The 15,717-nt window shown below is 41.4% G+C and overlaps 1 protein-coding gene across 1 annotated transcript; it reads right to left on the bottom strand.

Annotated features, from left to right (window-relative positions):
* Positions 1 to 4,906: 4,906 nt before the first annotated feature.
* Positions 4,907 to 13,737, bottom strand: acsl5 (acyl-CoA synthetase long chain family member 5; the record flags this gene model as incomplete). Its single annotated transcript, XM_083933227.1, has 20 exons — positions 4,907 to 5,044; positions 5,408 to 5,479; positions 5,780 to 5,881; positions 5,967 to 6,110; positions 6,373 to 6,489; positions 6,767 to 6,855; positions 7,039 to 7,111; positions 7,724 to 7,819; positions 7,903 to 8,037; positions 9,346 to 9,480; positions 9,579 to 9,656; positions 9,744 to 9,817; positions 10,922 to 10,973; positions 11,065 to 11,097; positions 11,551 to 11,729; positions 12,081 to 12,180; positions 12,875 to 12,976; positions 13,076 to 13,140; positions 13,397 to 13,508; positions 13,582 to 13,737. The coding sequence occupies 20 exons, from the start codon at positions 13,735 to 13,737 to the stop codon at positions 4,907 to 4,909; spliced, it is 2,052 nt and encodes a 683-aa protein (XP_083789353.1).
* Between the last annotated feature and the right edge of the window lie 1,980 nt (positions 13,738 to 15,717).

Raw genomic sequence — 15,717 nt, forward strand, 5'->3', positions numbered from 1 at the left:
GACGGGAGGGAGCACAGGCTGAAATACACACAGAACAACAGACAGTGCAGATCAGAGAAATCACCTAAAAGGACTTGTGAGTTAAGCAACAGGAAGTTCTCTGCCTTTAAAACCATTCATCAGTGTAGCAACTATTTCAAATGAAAGAAACCGGACTGCTTCGTGGAAATAAGTCGTCACCCATCACATGAAATCTGCCGATCAACTCTGAGTTTGCAGCATTTGGAGAAATGCCAAAGCAAACTATTCAGGACAAGTTGAAATTGGCGACAGATTGATGAGGTTGCTACTTGATTTATGTCCGTCACATGATTCCCTGGAACAACGATAACAACACCAACCATAAACGTCTTGTGTACTAACTCACTGCCAAAGTTTTGCACTAACACCAGCATATCGACAATGTATCAGATTTGCAGCACTTGTATGAGCCAAACCAGGATGTGATTTTGACCGTTTGTTTAGCTTCAAGTACATTTTCTCTAGTTATTTTCTCTTAGATCTTCTCGGTCTTCACCCTTTAAATCTGCAGAACGCCAAAGAAGTTCAAAGTTTATTATACATCCATAAATCCTGCATATCACAGCCCCTTCATATCACACCTGCCTTCCTCTTTAACCAAATCCGCAAAACACAATATCCAAGTACCCTGACAGATGTAGGCGACTGATCTATGACTTTAACTGGACCAGAGTTATTTATGCCTTAAGACTAATGATTAGCCAGAACTACACGTGTTTCTGCTGATCTGACCATTTCATGAACAACGCTGACATTTTGTTTCCGTGCAAAAACTGCAAGCGTACAAATATTAATGATTGAAGATCAGGAGCAAAGATAAGCTGAGGAATAGGAGGGAAAAAGTGATGTCACATCGCAGACGGAGGATGTGGTAAAAAGACAGCTGAACAAACAGATAAAAGGCATTTGGATATTCTCCGGCCGGTTGTGACGCGTCAATGATTATTTGTATTTACTGATAACAGGGTCGTATAAAAACTCAAGGTAAACGTCTTTGAATGGTTTGTTTGGTCTGACGTGAAGATAACCCTTTCTCACTCCCCACTCCTCAAATATACAGATTCTGCAGTGGCCTCAGCATCTCATATATATCTTTATATTAAATTACATTTAATTAAGTAGGTCTCTGATTTGTTTATGATTCACAGAGACGCAACAATTCCCCTAATGAGTAAACTGCAAACTGCACAAGTAGCTCGGACGCAGCGGCGAGGAAAACCTTCGTTTTAATGGGCGGGAACATCGGAACAGACGCAGCTCTACGGCCGTCTGTCTGTCTTGACTGGTTAGCGTCTGTACGGCTGCGGTCACTGTATCGATACTTTTGACATCCTTCATAGAAATGAATGGAAATCAATGATTGCTTGAAAGGAGTGTACATGTAACATGTATACTAACGATACATCGATCTGGATCGATTCACTGATCGAATATCATCGATGCAAAGTGAGGATATCGATACTGTGAGTGACATTTACCAGCTGCGTGTTTGTTGTATTGTTTAAGATTTGGTGCGACCACCTTCCTGTAGATTTAGACCTCTGTGAACTTTGGTTGTCTTCCTTCTGTACACATCTGACAAATAACAGCAAGAGGAAATTTATGGTTACGCGTTCTTCTGAGTAAATAAACGAGCGAACGGCGGGGAAACACGGTTGTTTTATCGTTGATGATACCGATATAAAGGATTAAAAACGAGCACAATCTTCAGGTCGACTCAACGCGTAAAACAATCTCACGTCGTCTCTAGAATGAGGTTACTCAAAGATCTAAGTCAGGATAAAGATAAGAGCTCTGCAGACTTAAAGAAACCCACTACAGGTGCATATCATCTCGAAGATGCGCCTTTATTTTGAAATTCCCATTTTAGATTCATACATGTTGTTTTTCATTTAGCTTGAATTGAGCTAATTGACCTCAAATTGTCATATTAGCCCATATTTGTGTTGCTTTTTGTAGCTGATCGAAGTAAAATCATATCTGAAATCACAAAGAATCGATATAATATTGCGGTTACACTTAAGATGCACAGTGAAAGGGCTGAAACTAGTTAAATAAACGCTTTAAAGTCTTTTTCCCAGTAAATGCACAGGATTTCATGAGTAAACCCAAGTTGTCAGTGAGTTGCAGTAACTCAGCTGCAGACAAACGTCCAGAGTCCTTTCATGGATCAGCAAGTGAAAGTAAAAACGGAGTCGACTTGAATGAACTTCAAACTAACGTAACCGGTAAAATATGTAATATCACATCCGTCAAAAGCACAGCCAGCCTTCAGTGTCAGACTCAGGGTGTCACTAGTTGCATGCCAAAGGAAATAAATCAATAAATAGGATATTAAAAATATTAAAAAAGCCCCATTTTCGACAGTTTTTCCTCATTTTCCCGCAGAGAAAAAAAACAACTTTCATTCAGGAACTTTTAGGAAACAAAAAACACACCAACAGTGTTTGGGTTTCTCCCCCTTAACAAACCAGAACCAGCGGATGAATCCGCACATTCATAATGGAAAAGTGGGGTTTCGAGCAGCAGCAGGGGAAGGAAGCGTCTTACCTGCTCCTCGCGGTCACCTGTGGCGGAAGAAGCCATGTTGAAGACGGTTCCCAGGTGAAGTTTGAATCACAGCAGGAGTCGATCTCGATTAATCCTCTCACCGACCGTGGAGTAGTTCAAAGTCACGGGAGGAGGTGGCATCTGAGTGCAGCTGCGCTCTCTGGCTCACTGAGGGGTCTCCAGGGGTCCAGGAACAGCCGCTGATACAGTCGGTGTGTCCCGGGGGAAACTCCAGGTGAAGCGGATCAGGATCCAGCTGCAGCCCCGGAGAGACTGTGTGAGAAACCGGCGAGGAGAGTCACCACAGGGGGGCAGCATCTCCCGCCTCTCCGGTCAAATCTGAACATCCACTCTGAATGAATAACATCAGTGAGAGCATTTCAAATGTTCCTCAAACTACAAGGTGTAAACGTCGGCTCCTCATTCTGCAGAGATTAATGTAGATTATATTATTGGATTATAATTATTGGTGCATTAATGCGTTCATCACTATAGTTATGGATGGAATACTGAACATCAGGGGCACATAAGGCTGAAATAAACAACACAAAATCATCACAGAGACGCTAAATGACTAAAAATACACACGAAACGACCACATAGACAAAAATTACAACACGAAATGATTAAAAATAAATGCAAATGGCCACAGAGAGAAACAACATGATGACATAGAATCGTAAAATGTCTCAAAATAGATGCAATACCACAACAAAAAGATGCAAAATGACTAAAAATAGATGCAAAACCAACACAAAAAAATGCATCATTTCTAAAAATAGATGCAAAACCACCACAAAAAGATGTAAAATGTCTAAAAATAGATGCAAAATAAATTACCACATAGAACACGTCTAAAAATAAGTGCACAGTGACCACAAAGAGAAACAAAATAACTACAAAATGACTCAAAGTCGACTCTTTGAATGTGGGTGTCTTGTTTCTACGTAGACAGAGTGGGGGGCCTCTGACATGTCCGTGCCCAGGGGCCCGTTGTCTCTGCATACGTCCATGAAAACTTATTTCCATTTTATGCAACTTTATGCTTCTACTATTGTGCTTTTTACTCCGGTGTATTTGTCCGACAGCTTTAGTTACTTTTCAGATTACAAGTTTGTTGTTAAGGACATATACGGTTCGTCACTGGACAGCCACGCTACAAACATGATCTTATAGAAGAAGGAGCACTGCTGTAGATTAAACGACCCAACAGGACATAAAGGAGTGAAAACGAGCACAACCTTCAGCATCTACAGCAGGATACTGCATCATACACATTAATGCAGCAGGGATATTATTACAGAAACAACATAAGAAAACACTGATGGGGAACATTTGAATGCATAATGAGTAGTTTTACTTTTGCAGATAATGTTTTCATACGATTCTGAATCAGTGTTAAACTCATGTTTCAGCCTTTAATGGCCTCTAAAATGACACTTTCTGCACCGTTTTCATTTACAGTGCTGCTGTGTTTGTGTTGTGACACACGAGGGCAGTGTGGACACACAAAAAAAGCAGAAATGTTTTGTTGTGGAAGGACTCGTGACCCTGACACAAAGTCCTGTTCTGCATGTATGCACGTGTCTACAGCCATGGAAGAAGTAGAAAGTAGCAACATCACAATGTATTGTTATTGTTAAAAGCAAAATCTTACTTCAGTATTCATTATGTGAAATGGCTCATTTCAGAATGATATATTATTGGATTATAATTAGTGATGCAGTAATGAGTTGGCTGGGACAGGACCAGGACGGGACTGGACCTTAAAAGTCAGGATCTCTCAGCCTCTGCTTTTTCATTTTGACCATATGAAGCATCTATCCAGTCGGTGTGTTGCCTACGTGGGCAGCAGCACAATCTACTGTAGTCACCTTTATCAGATACATTTAAACAGAAATAGATTTTTTTTAGGTGGTTAAAATACTTGCTAGCTGCTGCCCCCATCCACAGCCGCACATTTCTCAGCTTGCGTGTGACTTTAAAATGACCCAACTGTCCTTTAATAACACTTTATGACACCATCAGTGAAGCAGACAAAGGATTTTGTGGAGCAGAACTGACACTTCCAGCTCTAAACTGGGGTTTCAGAGTTTGGGACTGTGGAAGGATGATTCACTCAGGCTGCAGCCAACGAGTCTGTCCAGCTCACCCCCGGGCTGCATTTGTTCTGCACCCAGATGACTTTAACAGTCTCTGTCTCAGGTGACTCGGGCCTCTGAAGCCAAACATGCAGCAGAAACTCAGTGTTTTGGATGTTTAGAAAGGCTTTTGCTGCACAAGAGCTACAACAAATCAAAAGAGGTACAACCAAAGAAGGAGGTGGTGAATTCATTTATTGGAGGCCAGCGTACAGTTTGTCGATCTGCGGCTGGAAGAGAGTTTTGAGCTCGGCCCTCTTGGCCTTCAGAGTTGGCGTTAACAGACCGTTCTCGATGGTGAACTGCTCCGGGTGGAGGTACAGGTCCTTCACCTGCATCAGGGAGGAAGAAGAGGATGAAGAGGGAAAAGTGCACATGGTTAAAAGTTGTTAAAGACTCTGTTATATCTGGTTAGAGAGTGTCTGACATCTGCATGGTTCGTGATTTATTTAAACAAAAACTGCACATTTTAACTACTACAGGGTGAACTGATGCAGCTTTAGCATCAGAAATGTCGATGACCTCCCAAAACTTCAGTTTGTGTTTTGAATTACAATTCAAATTTTTCAGAAATTATGACTATTTGTATAAGAAAAGGAAAGAAAAGGGTGGCGTTTACTTCTTGGTCCCCGACAACACAGGAATGAATTGAAATAATAACTGCGTGTTTCTCTGATAATGGCAGAGGGTGTTACCTGCTCGAAGGACTTGAGTCCTGCTTCTCTGCCCAGTTTGGTCATGTCTGAAAGGATGGCTTTCTTTATTTCCTGTAAACAAAAAAGGTATTCACTGTAAGAAACACTTCAATAAAAGGAAAACTAATTGCATAACAGATGTACTTATTTGAACCCACACCACAATCTTTCCCTGAACCTCACCATGTAGTTTGTTTGCCTAGACTGAAGTAACATTTTTGTTTGAATTGAAGTAAAAGATGCGAGCGCCGCCTCCTCCTCTACACACTGAACCGTTTTATAGTGAACCCAGATCATCTGTTTTCTACAACATCCAGAGAAGAGAGGCCCTCCTCCACACAGGTGTGTGAGGAGACCAGACGGAAACTTCACCGTGTTTTTGCAGAGTTCTTCGATGGATCCGTGGCACTGCAGAGTCTTTGCTAAACCGGGCAGGACGTCAGGGTCTGGAACCACGATGGCGATCAAACAGGACTAGAGACACAGAAGTTTGTTTATCAGAGGGAGAGTGAATGTACTCACTGTATACGCACACAGACTGCAAAGATGCCGCTTTCACCTGTAGACTGTCTCCGTGCACAAATACTTGGGCCACTGGTCCACTGCGAACGTATGCGTTCTCAATCTTCTCTGGGGCGATGTACTCCCCCTGAGCCAGCTTGAAGATGTTCTTCTTGCGGTCGATAATCTTCAGAACGCCGCTCTATTAATAAGACGCAAGAAAATCAGCCCTGGAGTTGTCTGAATCCACGTTAAATCCCTTTTCTGTGAACACTGCACTTCATACAATCTGCCTAAAGACTCGAGGGCTCCCATGCACAAACACGATGCATCTGGTTCATGAGCGCTTGTGGTCGCACTTCTTCAGTCGGTGGTGAACGTTGAACCCAAACTCATTTGCATGAAGTGGAAAAGATAAAATCCCCTGTCACGCATTGTCCTGTGTACTGGGTTCTGGTTCTTACCGGAAGCCATTTTCCGATGTCTCCGGTGTGGAGCCAGCCGTCTTCATCCAAGGCCTCTGCAGTCTTCTCTGGGTCTTTCAGGTACCCCTTGAACACATTTCTACCTTTGATACAGACCTGGAAAAGACCGAGAAGCAACGGTACAAAGTGAGACGAGTAGACTTTTAAAGCAGCCTTCATGTGTTCACGCAGAGCGAGTTTGGCTCAGTTTGTTGCTGCTCTTGATCTACTTACACAGAACAGACAAGAAAAGCAAGCTAAACAAGGTTAACATAAACATCTGACTACCAACTACAAATATAAGCATGTATAAAATATACATTTATACACACGCACACACACACTTGTCGTTTAATATTGATATCCAACACAAGTTCAGTTTCCATCTTCTCACCTCCCCTTCGCCGTTCGAAGAAAAGTAGTTCATTTCTTCAACATCCACCAACTTCACAACATTACAAGGCAGCGGCACACCAACATGCCCTGTTAGTGAAAGTCAAATCAATTTCAATATTTGTAAAATAAGAGAAACATGAAGCTAATGTGATTGTAGGCCATGGTGGAAGAAGTACTTGTATCTTTTTATTAAGAACACAGCTTTGAGGAAATGCCGTGCTCCTAGTTTTTATATCAGAGTAGTAAATGTGGGAGAGGTGAGCTGCGTACCTGACGTGGCGTCCCCTGGCATGGTAAAGGTGCAGCCGGCCGTGCACTCCGTCTGACCGTACGCCTCGAAGATCTAAGAGAGTAAGAGCAGGTTACCATGACGACATGAAACCATCAATACCCGCTGGTATAAGCGTCTGTTGTGTGAACTAACACACAAAACACCCTGTACCAATCTTTGCCAACACCTCAGAGTTTACAAAAGTTCAAACATCCTCGAAGTACACGACTGCATTTAATAAGTGGGTCAACATCTTTATTATTAGTGACAAAGGATAAATGTGCATTACCTGGATAAATGTGAATTGGATGGAAATACATGTGCATTGCCTGGATATAAATGTGCACTACCTGGATAAATGTGCAGTAAATGTGCAGTACCTGGATAAATGTGCATTGCCTGGATACACGTGCATTACCTGGATACATGTGCAGTACTCGGATACATGTGCATTACCCGGATACATGTGCATTACCCGGATACATGTGCATTACCCGGATACATGTGCAGTACCTGGATACATGTGCAGTACCTGGATACATGTGCAGTACCTGGATACATGTGCAGTACCTGGATACATGTGCAGTACCTGGATACATGTGCATTACCTGGATAAATGTGCATTACCTGGATAAATGTGCATTACCTGAGTAAATGTGCATTACCTGAGTAAATGTGCATTACCTGGCAGCCCAGAGTCGCTCTGAGGAAGTTGAGGACAGAGGGAGATATGGGCGCTGCTCCCGTCACCATGACGCGCACTCGTCCCCCCAGAGTCTCCTACAGTCCGGATTGAGCATGTTTTTACATTCAGTGACTAAAACACAATCTGCTGTTTTGTTCGAACAGAAGCGGAACTGTACCTGCACTTTGTGGAAGATGAGTTTGTCCCACAGGCTGTTGTTTCTGACGATGCCCTCCCTCACTTCGGCGAACTTCCTCTCCACGGCGAAGTTCAACAGCCATTTCTTGAAAGGCGTTTTGGCTCCGCTCTGAACCTGGTGACGAGATGTTTGATGACAGAGCGTGAAGAAATAAAACTGGGAGTGATGTTTAGAGCGGGGTGAGAGGAAAGAAGGGACCGTTGTGGTCGACCGGGGGTTAAATCTGGGTCAAAACAGTGACTCGAGTCCACATCTCTGCTATTACCTAATGATTGTTTTCATCATGGATGAATCAGCTGATAATATTCTCCATTAATCGATTGTTTGAAAAATCTTAAGATGGTGAGAAATGTCACAAATACCAAGAGATTTTTGGGGTGCTGAAAAAAATAAGATCCCTGACCGTGACGCATTTTATTTAAGCCTACAACCTCCCCTACCCATAACTACATTCACTCCTGTCCTCTCCCCTCGACCCCCCCCCCTCCTTCCGCTCTCCTCACCCATTCAGCCCCGACCCCCCCCCCCCCCCCCCACTGCTCTTCAATCCATCCCCCCACCTCTATTGTTGTACCTGTTTCTGTCAGTTTGTCTGTATCAGCATCACCCCATGCCCCCTTTGCTTTGTTTCCCTGTCATCCTTGTCTTCTGTTGTTTGCTACCTGTTACATGTGTGTCTATGTATTACCTGTCCTGCTCTGTAAGCGACTTTGGGTCTTTGAAAATTACTATACAAATTAAATGAATTATTATTATTATTTGAGTTTAGAACACCTGATGACATACACACTGAAAATAAAGCATTTTCACTGAATACATTTAGAGATATTCCAAAGTAAAAGTCCCATATTTGTACCTTAAAAAGGCTACATTTCTGAATACTTGCAATAAAAAGAGCATGTGCATTACCTGGATACATGTGCATTACCTGGAAATACATGTGCATTACCTAAATGTGCATTACCTGGATACATTAAGAGATATTCCAAAGTAAAAGTCCCATATTTGTACCTTAAAAAGCTACATTTCTGAATACTTGCAACAAAAAGAGCAGGTGCATTACCTGGAAATACATTAAAAACACATCGCTCTATAAGTCTTGACTTACTGATATACTTGACGACATCTTTAACTACATACCCCTTTATTAAATCAATTTAGAGATTTTTCAAAGTAAAGTCCGTAGAAGTTTGATTAAATTTTCCATATGGCTGGGTGTGAAAAACGCAATAAATTGACACTTGGGAGAAAAGGATGTCATTCCAGCCCTAATACTCACTGTATAAATGGATATTTAAGTTTAATTTATAACACTGTGTTGTATTTTATGAACTCTTTGCATGTTTTGTTTTGCAAAAAAATGTAATTTGTGAAGTAACTTAAGCTGAAAAGAAAACACTAAAGTACACTGAACTCACTGACTTTGTCATAGACGCGGTTGAGAAGTCGAGGTACGACTGGGAAGATGGTGGGCTGCAGGGCTTTCATGTCATCTGGCAGCAGTCTGATGTCTCCCTGGAAGAAGCCCACCTTCGCCCCAGCACCATACATCACTGTCTGCAAGAAACAGACACCAAGTTATCCTCTGTGGTCTCATTTAGAAATGCGATTATTCGTGTTCTTCTTCTTCAAAAAGAAAACGTTATTAGTCTCACCTGTACAACTCGCTCAAACATGTGTGCTAAAGGCAGGAAGGAGATGCTGACATCATCAGGACATGGACGAACTGCCGTCTGTTGGATGCACAAAGGCCCCGTTAGCAATGTGCTCTCAAAATATCCAATTTTAACAAATGACATCCAATTGTTTGTTAAACATACTTCAAAGCTTTTGACGACACCTGCAGCGTCAGAGACGACATTCTCATGGGTCAACATCGCTCCCTTGGGGTTTCCTAAGAAGGAGAAGTGAAACATTTGACCTTTTTAAGACATTTTTATTTCAGGTAAACACACACACACACAGTTATGATAATTAACACATAAGACCAAATCTATATTCATTCTGTACTGGAGGTCAATGAAAGACATAATTTAAAGGTAAAATATAGAATTTCAGCAGCCAGGGGTCTCAGTCTGATGCAGTTTGGTGACATTTGCTCAGTTTGTTTCACTGATAACTTGAAACCCAGATGTCCGGTGACTCAGATCCTTCATCTGCTTAAATACATACTGTAGTTGTTGTACACAGCCTAGTAAAGTTAACGCTTGACATCTTGCAGACCACAGCACCGACATTGGGGGATATATACATATATAAGAGAGCGTTACCTTGATTAAATCAGATTTTTCTCGGTTTGAATATTGAAAAAAATGGATAATTTAATTACACAGCTCAACCAAATGTACCACAAAAAGGTCTATTCTTCTTTTTTGATATTTTTATGCAGAAAAGTTAGATATTATAGCTAAAACAAGACGAGTTGTGTCCCTACAGCGATGCTAGCGGCCCTGCTTTGAGCTAAATGCTAACATCAGCATGTTCAGCAGGTATGTTTTAGATAAGATAAGCTTTTATTGATTTGCAGAGGTGGTTTTTAGGTGTTGCCACAGCACAAAGGACAAGATAAGTACAGATATAGAGAGCATAAAATAATGAGGTATAAAAAAACCCAATAAGAATAGAAGTAAAATAGAAACTACAGTATTAAGAGCTGTTAACATCTCAGTTAGCATGCTAATATTTGCAAAGTAGCACTATGTATTGGACAAATTGACTGTAAGATTGAAAAATCAGAGGATCAACCACCAATGTTATAACAATTAAGTGCAGGATACATGAATGTCCGATATGAAATCCTTCCAATAATGTTTGCGATACTTCAGTCTGGATCAGACGCGCCAACACCGCCATCCTTAGCCTAACGTGGCTAAAACTGAACTCAACCTCTCGCTTCATGCTCCTTCTGTCCCGTCACGTGTTACATCCAACATCAATGTCAGTGATCCGACAACTACCTTTTCTTTATGATGTATGAACTGAAACATAAAATGATCACCTGTCGTGCCGCTGGTGAAGCAAATGATACTGAGGTCCTCTGGCTTCGGTGGCTATTGGGTTGAGGACAAATAATCATCAGAACAACATGTTGCAGCTTGTTAAACCTCATAAAAACATGAATATGTCAGAATTAAAACTTACATTTGGCTTTTGAAGATTATTTTCCCCCAGAGCCTGGAGAACAAAAAAAGACAACAAACAATTGAAGCAACTCTAAAACACATGCAAAGACTCATCAGAGGAAAAGCTAAACTGCTTATTTTACTGATGTTTCACCCGTTTGTAACTAATACGAGTCTCTGATCGCTAATTTAGCACATTCTTTATGGTCATATTTGCATATTTGATTGTTTCTCTGAGGGTTTTGGGGAGTGTTGGAAACTGTATCCACTCACAGCCATCCTTCGACTAACAAGCTCCTTATGTTTTGCAAAAAAAGTTTTTTTTAAAATGACCATTTTGTTTGAAATGGTGATTGCAAAGAGGTTAATGTTGAGTGTGGAAAGTCAGACAGCCAGGAACTGACAAAGGGCATTTGAAGCTAATTTGACATAGTGCCCAAACTGTGGAAAAAAGAAAAAAAGACACTCACCAGTCACCGGGTATTTGTGTTCAAGCACACATTACCTCCACATCCTGCATCAGCACGATGTCCACGCCACACTTGGTTCCTCGCTCGACCAGCTCAGAGTCGAACGGGTCCATGACGACGATGGTTTTGAGAACTGGAGTCTCGCCTTTCTCTCGGGTCTGCAGCAACGTTTCTGCTTTGCTCTGATTGTCACAGAGCACTGTGGAGATCTCCGCTGCAAGAAGAAGAAGAAAACTTAAGCTGCATTACCAGTCAAACTGACAGAACAGCAGCATAGTTTGACTCAAGTGCAGTTATTGTTAAATTTGTCGACACATCTGGTCTTTTTAGAAGATTCACAGTAAAAAAAACAAAGAAAGCAAAACAGATGTAATAGTCACGCACTTTGTCTTGTAATAAATGAGCCAGAATTGATTACATAATCAAAACGAAGCACAGATTGAAGGGTGTGGGTAAAGAAGTGAGAAGAGATTAGAGCACACTCGACACAGATCCCTGTGGGGAGCGAGGAGTTACTAGACTCTGTAATTAGCAGCATTAAGAGTGCAAGAGAAGCTCCAATTACCTCGGTCGATAATGAACACAAGAGCTTCAGGACCCAGGGTGTCGTACAGGGGAACTGCTACCATGGAGTAGGTGTAGCAGGCCAGCTCACCGATAATCCACTTTGACGCAAAAAAAAAAGAAAAAGAGACACAGAATTTATCGTATGTTGTTCAAACCTCCTGTTCGGAGTTGTTGTTGGTGCTTAAACATCACACGGAAATTCAAGCGTTATTTTGAAAACACTTGAATTCTAAATGTTGTGTTTTCAAGGTTTGAAGTGCTTGAAAGTCCTTGAAATGTGGGTTACATAGGATGCCGAGAAGGGCCAATTATTATCTCGATTGATCAATTAATCATTTGGTCTAGAAAACGTCTGACTTGAAAATCAGATGAGATTTCAAAATAAAAGCATAGCTAAAAATGTCCATCCCAATTTCTCAAAGTCCAAGGTGATGTCTTTAAATGTCCAAAGAGATTCAGTCTATATTTCTTTGCATGAAAAATGACTTTTAACTATTCTCAAAGTAGTTGGCGATCTTATTGTCGATCAGTTAACTGACTTATCCTTGCAGCTCTAATCACAAGTCCATTTACAAACATGAAACGTCTTCCTTTAGTTCATCCTTACATGCTGTCACAAAACATGATGTGGGTTATTTATACAATAACATCTAATTTATGTGATGAAGAAGTGCAATAATCAGTTTACTGTATATAAAATGTGCAATTTACCACAGCTGTCAAGTGCTGGAAAAGCTTCATAATGCACCTTGAAATACTTGAATTCGACTTGTATACCGTCAGCACGCTCACCTCAGGTCTATTCTGAGCAAAGATGCCAATAAAAGTGTCCGGGTTCGGCTTCAATCCCTTTTGAAGAAGCCCTGACCCCAGGTGCTCCGCTCTATCAGACACCTTCACACACACACACAAACACACACACACAGGAAGTGGAGTAAAGGTCAGTTCACAGCAGTTCATCTTCACCGTGTTTTTCTTTGCATGCTCCTTTACCTGTCTGTACTTCAGCCACTGGTATGGTCTCCCTGGTTTTCTGTAGCCTAAACAGGGTCCGTTTCCTGCAAATGAGACAACATTTTAAGCTCCCCTTCAGTCAAATATCTTTTTTTCGCCCTTGTTCCTACTGTTTGATGTTCAGGATTCATTGTGCAGAAGTATGCATGTGCAACATTTGACAGGAGAAAACCGTTTTCACATTTATCCGCTGGAAGTGGATAGTAAGAAAATCGAGTGTGACGTAGAAACCGGCAGCCGCCAGTGACTGTACACCGAGAATGAGAGCACATCAATAGAGAGAAAGTAAAAGAATATCACCTGAAACTCTCAGACCCCTCTGAAAGACCTCATACATGGTCTTGGCGTCGTCATGGTAACACGACATCAGGTTGTTGTTAGCCTCAAGCAGCGCGGTCTTCCTCGCTCCATCCTGAGGACATCAAGCAGAATCAATATGACCGTTCAACACAACTATTGAGGAATAAAACTATAAAAAACTTTACCTTGATGCCCAGAGTTTGCTTGTCGAGGTCGACGGGGCTGCGGAGGGGACTGGGCCGCGTGTGGAGGTAAAACAAGGTAGCGGCTGCCAGGGCGAACAGGGACACGATGGCCGTCGTCGGGAGAGGCGAGAACAACACCTGGAGTAGGAAGTCCATGGTGCAAGGTCTGCCGGGATGCAGAGAAGGGTCATTTAACACTTTGACCTCATCGACACACGCCCAATCGCTCTCCAAGAATACAACAGAGAATGAGCGGCTGTATTCACACAAAATTAAAAACAGGCTTTATACTCAGGAACCGGAAGGGTAAACTCCATTTGATGGCCTGGTCCAACGGATTCAGACATTTTCTCATTTGTTTCCTCAGGTTAAGGTCTAGATCAGGGGAGCCCAATCCTGCTCCTGGAGAGCTACTGCCCTGCATGTTTAGCACATTAATAGACTCAGGTGTGTTGGACCAAAGAGAAACCTAAAACATGCAGGGCAGTAGCTCTCCAGGACCAGGATTCGGCACCCCTGGTCTAGTTCATTACAGGGTTGCAGTGCGTGTGTGAAGTGAAAGAGGTTAAAAGCAGATCGCAGCAGCTGTAGCCCAACAACTTCTGTAAAATGACCGTTTTTGAGCATATAACGGTTTCAAAGGGCTGTTTGACGGCAAGGTGAAGCTGCGAAAACATAGCATACACTTAAACTGATATTGATTTTTTAAGGTGGCTAAAATGTGTTTAGCTTCCGCCGACTTCTGTCTGCTTCTTTAAACTGTGGCCGTGTCGACCACCATCCACTGTAGGTAACACTGATCACACTTGTATAAATCAGAACCACCCCTCTAAGATTTGTATCCTATTGTGCAATAATAAGCACTTCGACACGGCTCTTGATATCGTCTCCATAAGAACTTGAGGTCAAAGTCAACGTGACTTGTGCAACAGTTATTGATGGTCACTCAAGATAGAGTGCAACCCGTCAACGCTCACAGCAACAACATCACAGGCTGTGCACAGACTGGTGTTTAGCAACTTCTTTAAACTGAATATCCACATTTATTAATATAATATATATAAGAGCTTAATCATCTTAACTTTCTTTTTACAAAGCACATCCTGGTGGTGTACAGATATGAAGCAGCAAATCAAGAGTTGTGATCCTTAGAAAAAAAAAAGGATATTGACAGATTTAATTTAGGAAGTCTAAGTATTTAATGACGTGCAGAATGCAATCGATTTATTCTCTGCTTTTTTACTGTATTTTATTTTGGAATTTATTTTTGTTGGATTGCTGTCTGGTTCATTCTTGTTAATATTTCCCCCCTTTTTGTTGTTGTTTGTTTTTATCCTGACGTTGACTTTTCCTGACACGTTTATTTTTGAATCATCCAGATTTTATGCAGAGCTATGCAGGCAATAACAATAACAATAATAATAACTGAGTATTTACATCAACTGTTAAACAGCTGCTGCATGAGATTAAAAACATGTCTCAAAGTGGGACAAATGCAGTTTTTTAAATCTTAACACAAAGTTTGTCTTGACCTTTGAGACATGACGGTGATGTGTCATAATAAGGTCAAGGTTAATTATTTTATGAGTCGGAAAGCATTAAAAGTCACTGGAATAGTAATTAAGAAAGTAAAAGTTGTTGCTTATTCTCAGTGTCTCCAACAGCAACAGAGGACTCTTAATTGTGGTTATTGCTGTTTTTAGATCTTTTTGATTGTTATGTTACGGTGCTTTCTGTATTTTGTTTCCACTGCTGAGTCATTTCACTTGTTCTGTTCGTTACATTTGGCTTGTTGTGTCACTTCTTTTATTAATGCTGCATTCAGGTGCTCCTCAGATGTTCCCGTTACTTGAGTTTGGAAGTCGTTCTTTCCACTTCACTGTGTTCATGAGCTCTGACTGGTATAGTTTTACCTGACTTGTGTTCAGGGTAATGCTAAAAAATAACTTTTCTAACCAATCCTGGTCCCCCTAGGGGGCCAGCTACTAACTCATCTTACAAATCACATGTGAGCAAAAAGTCAATAGGTGAATTAAATAAAGTTTATTACCATCAACCCAACATTTACCTTCGTCCACCATGTTTCTGCAAAATGTGACGTCAAGTTGAGTACCAACATTTATGCAGACTTTACAG

Source organism: Echiichthys vipera (assembly GCF_963691815.1).
Source record: "Echiichthys vipera genome assembly, chromosome: 18".
In the NCBI taxonomy this organism is placed as follows: domain Eukaryota; kingdom Metazoa; phylum Chordata; class Actinopteri; order Perciformes; family Trachinidae; genus Echiichthys; species Echiichthys vipera.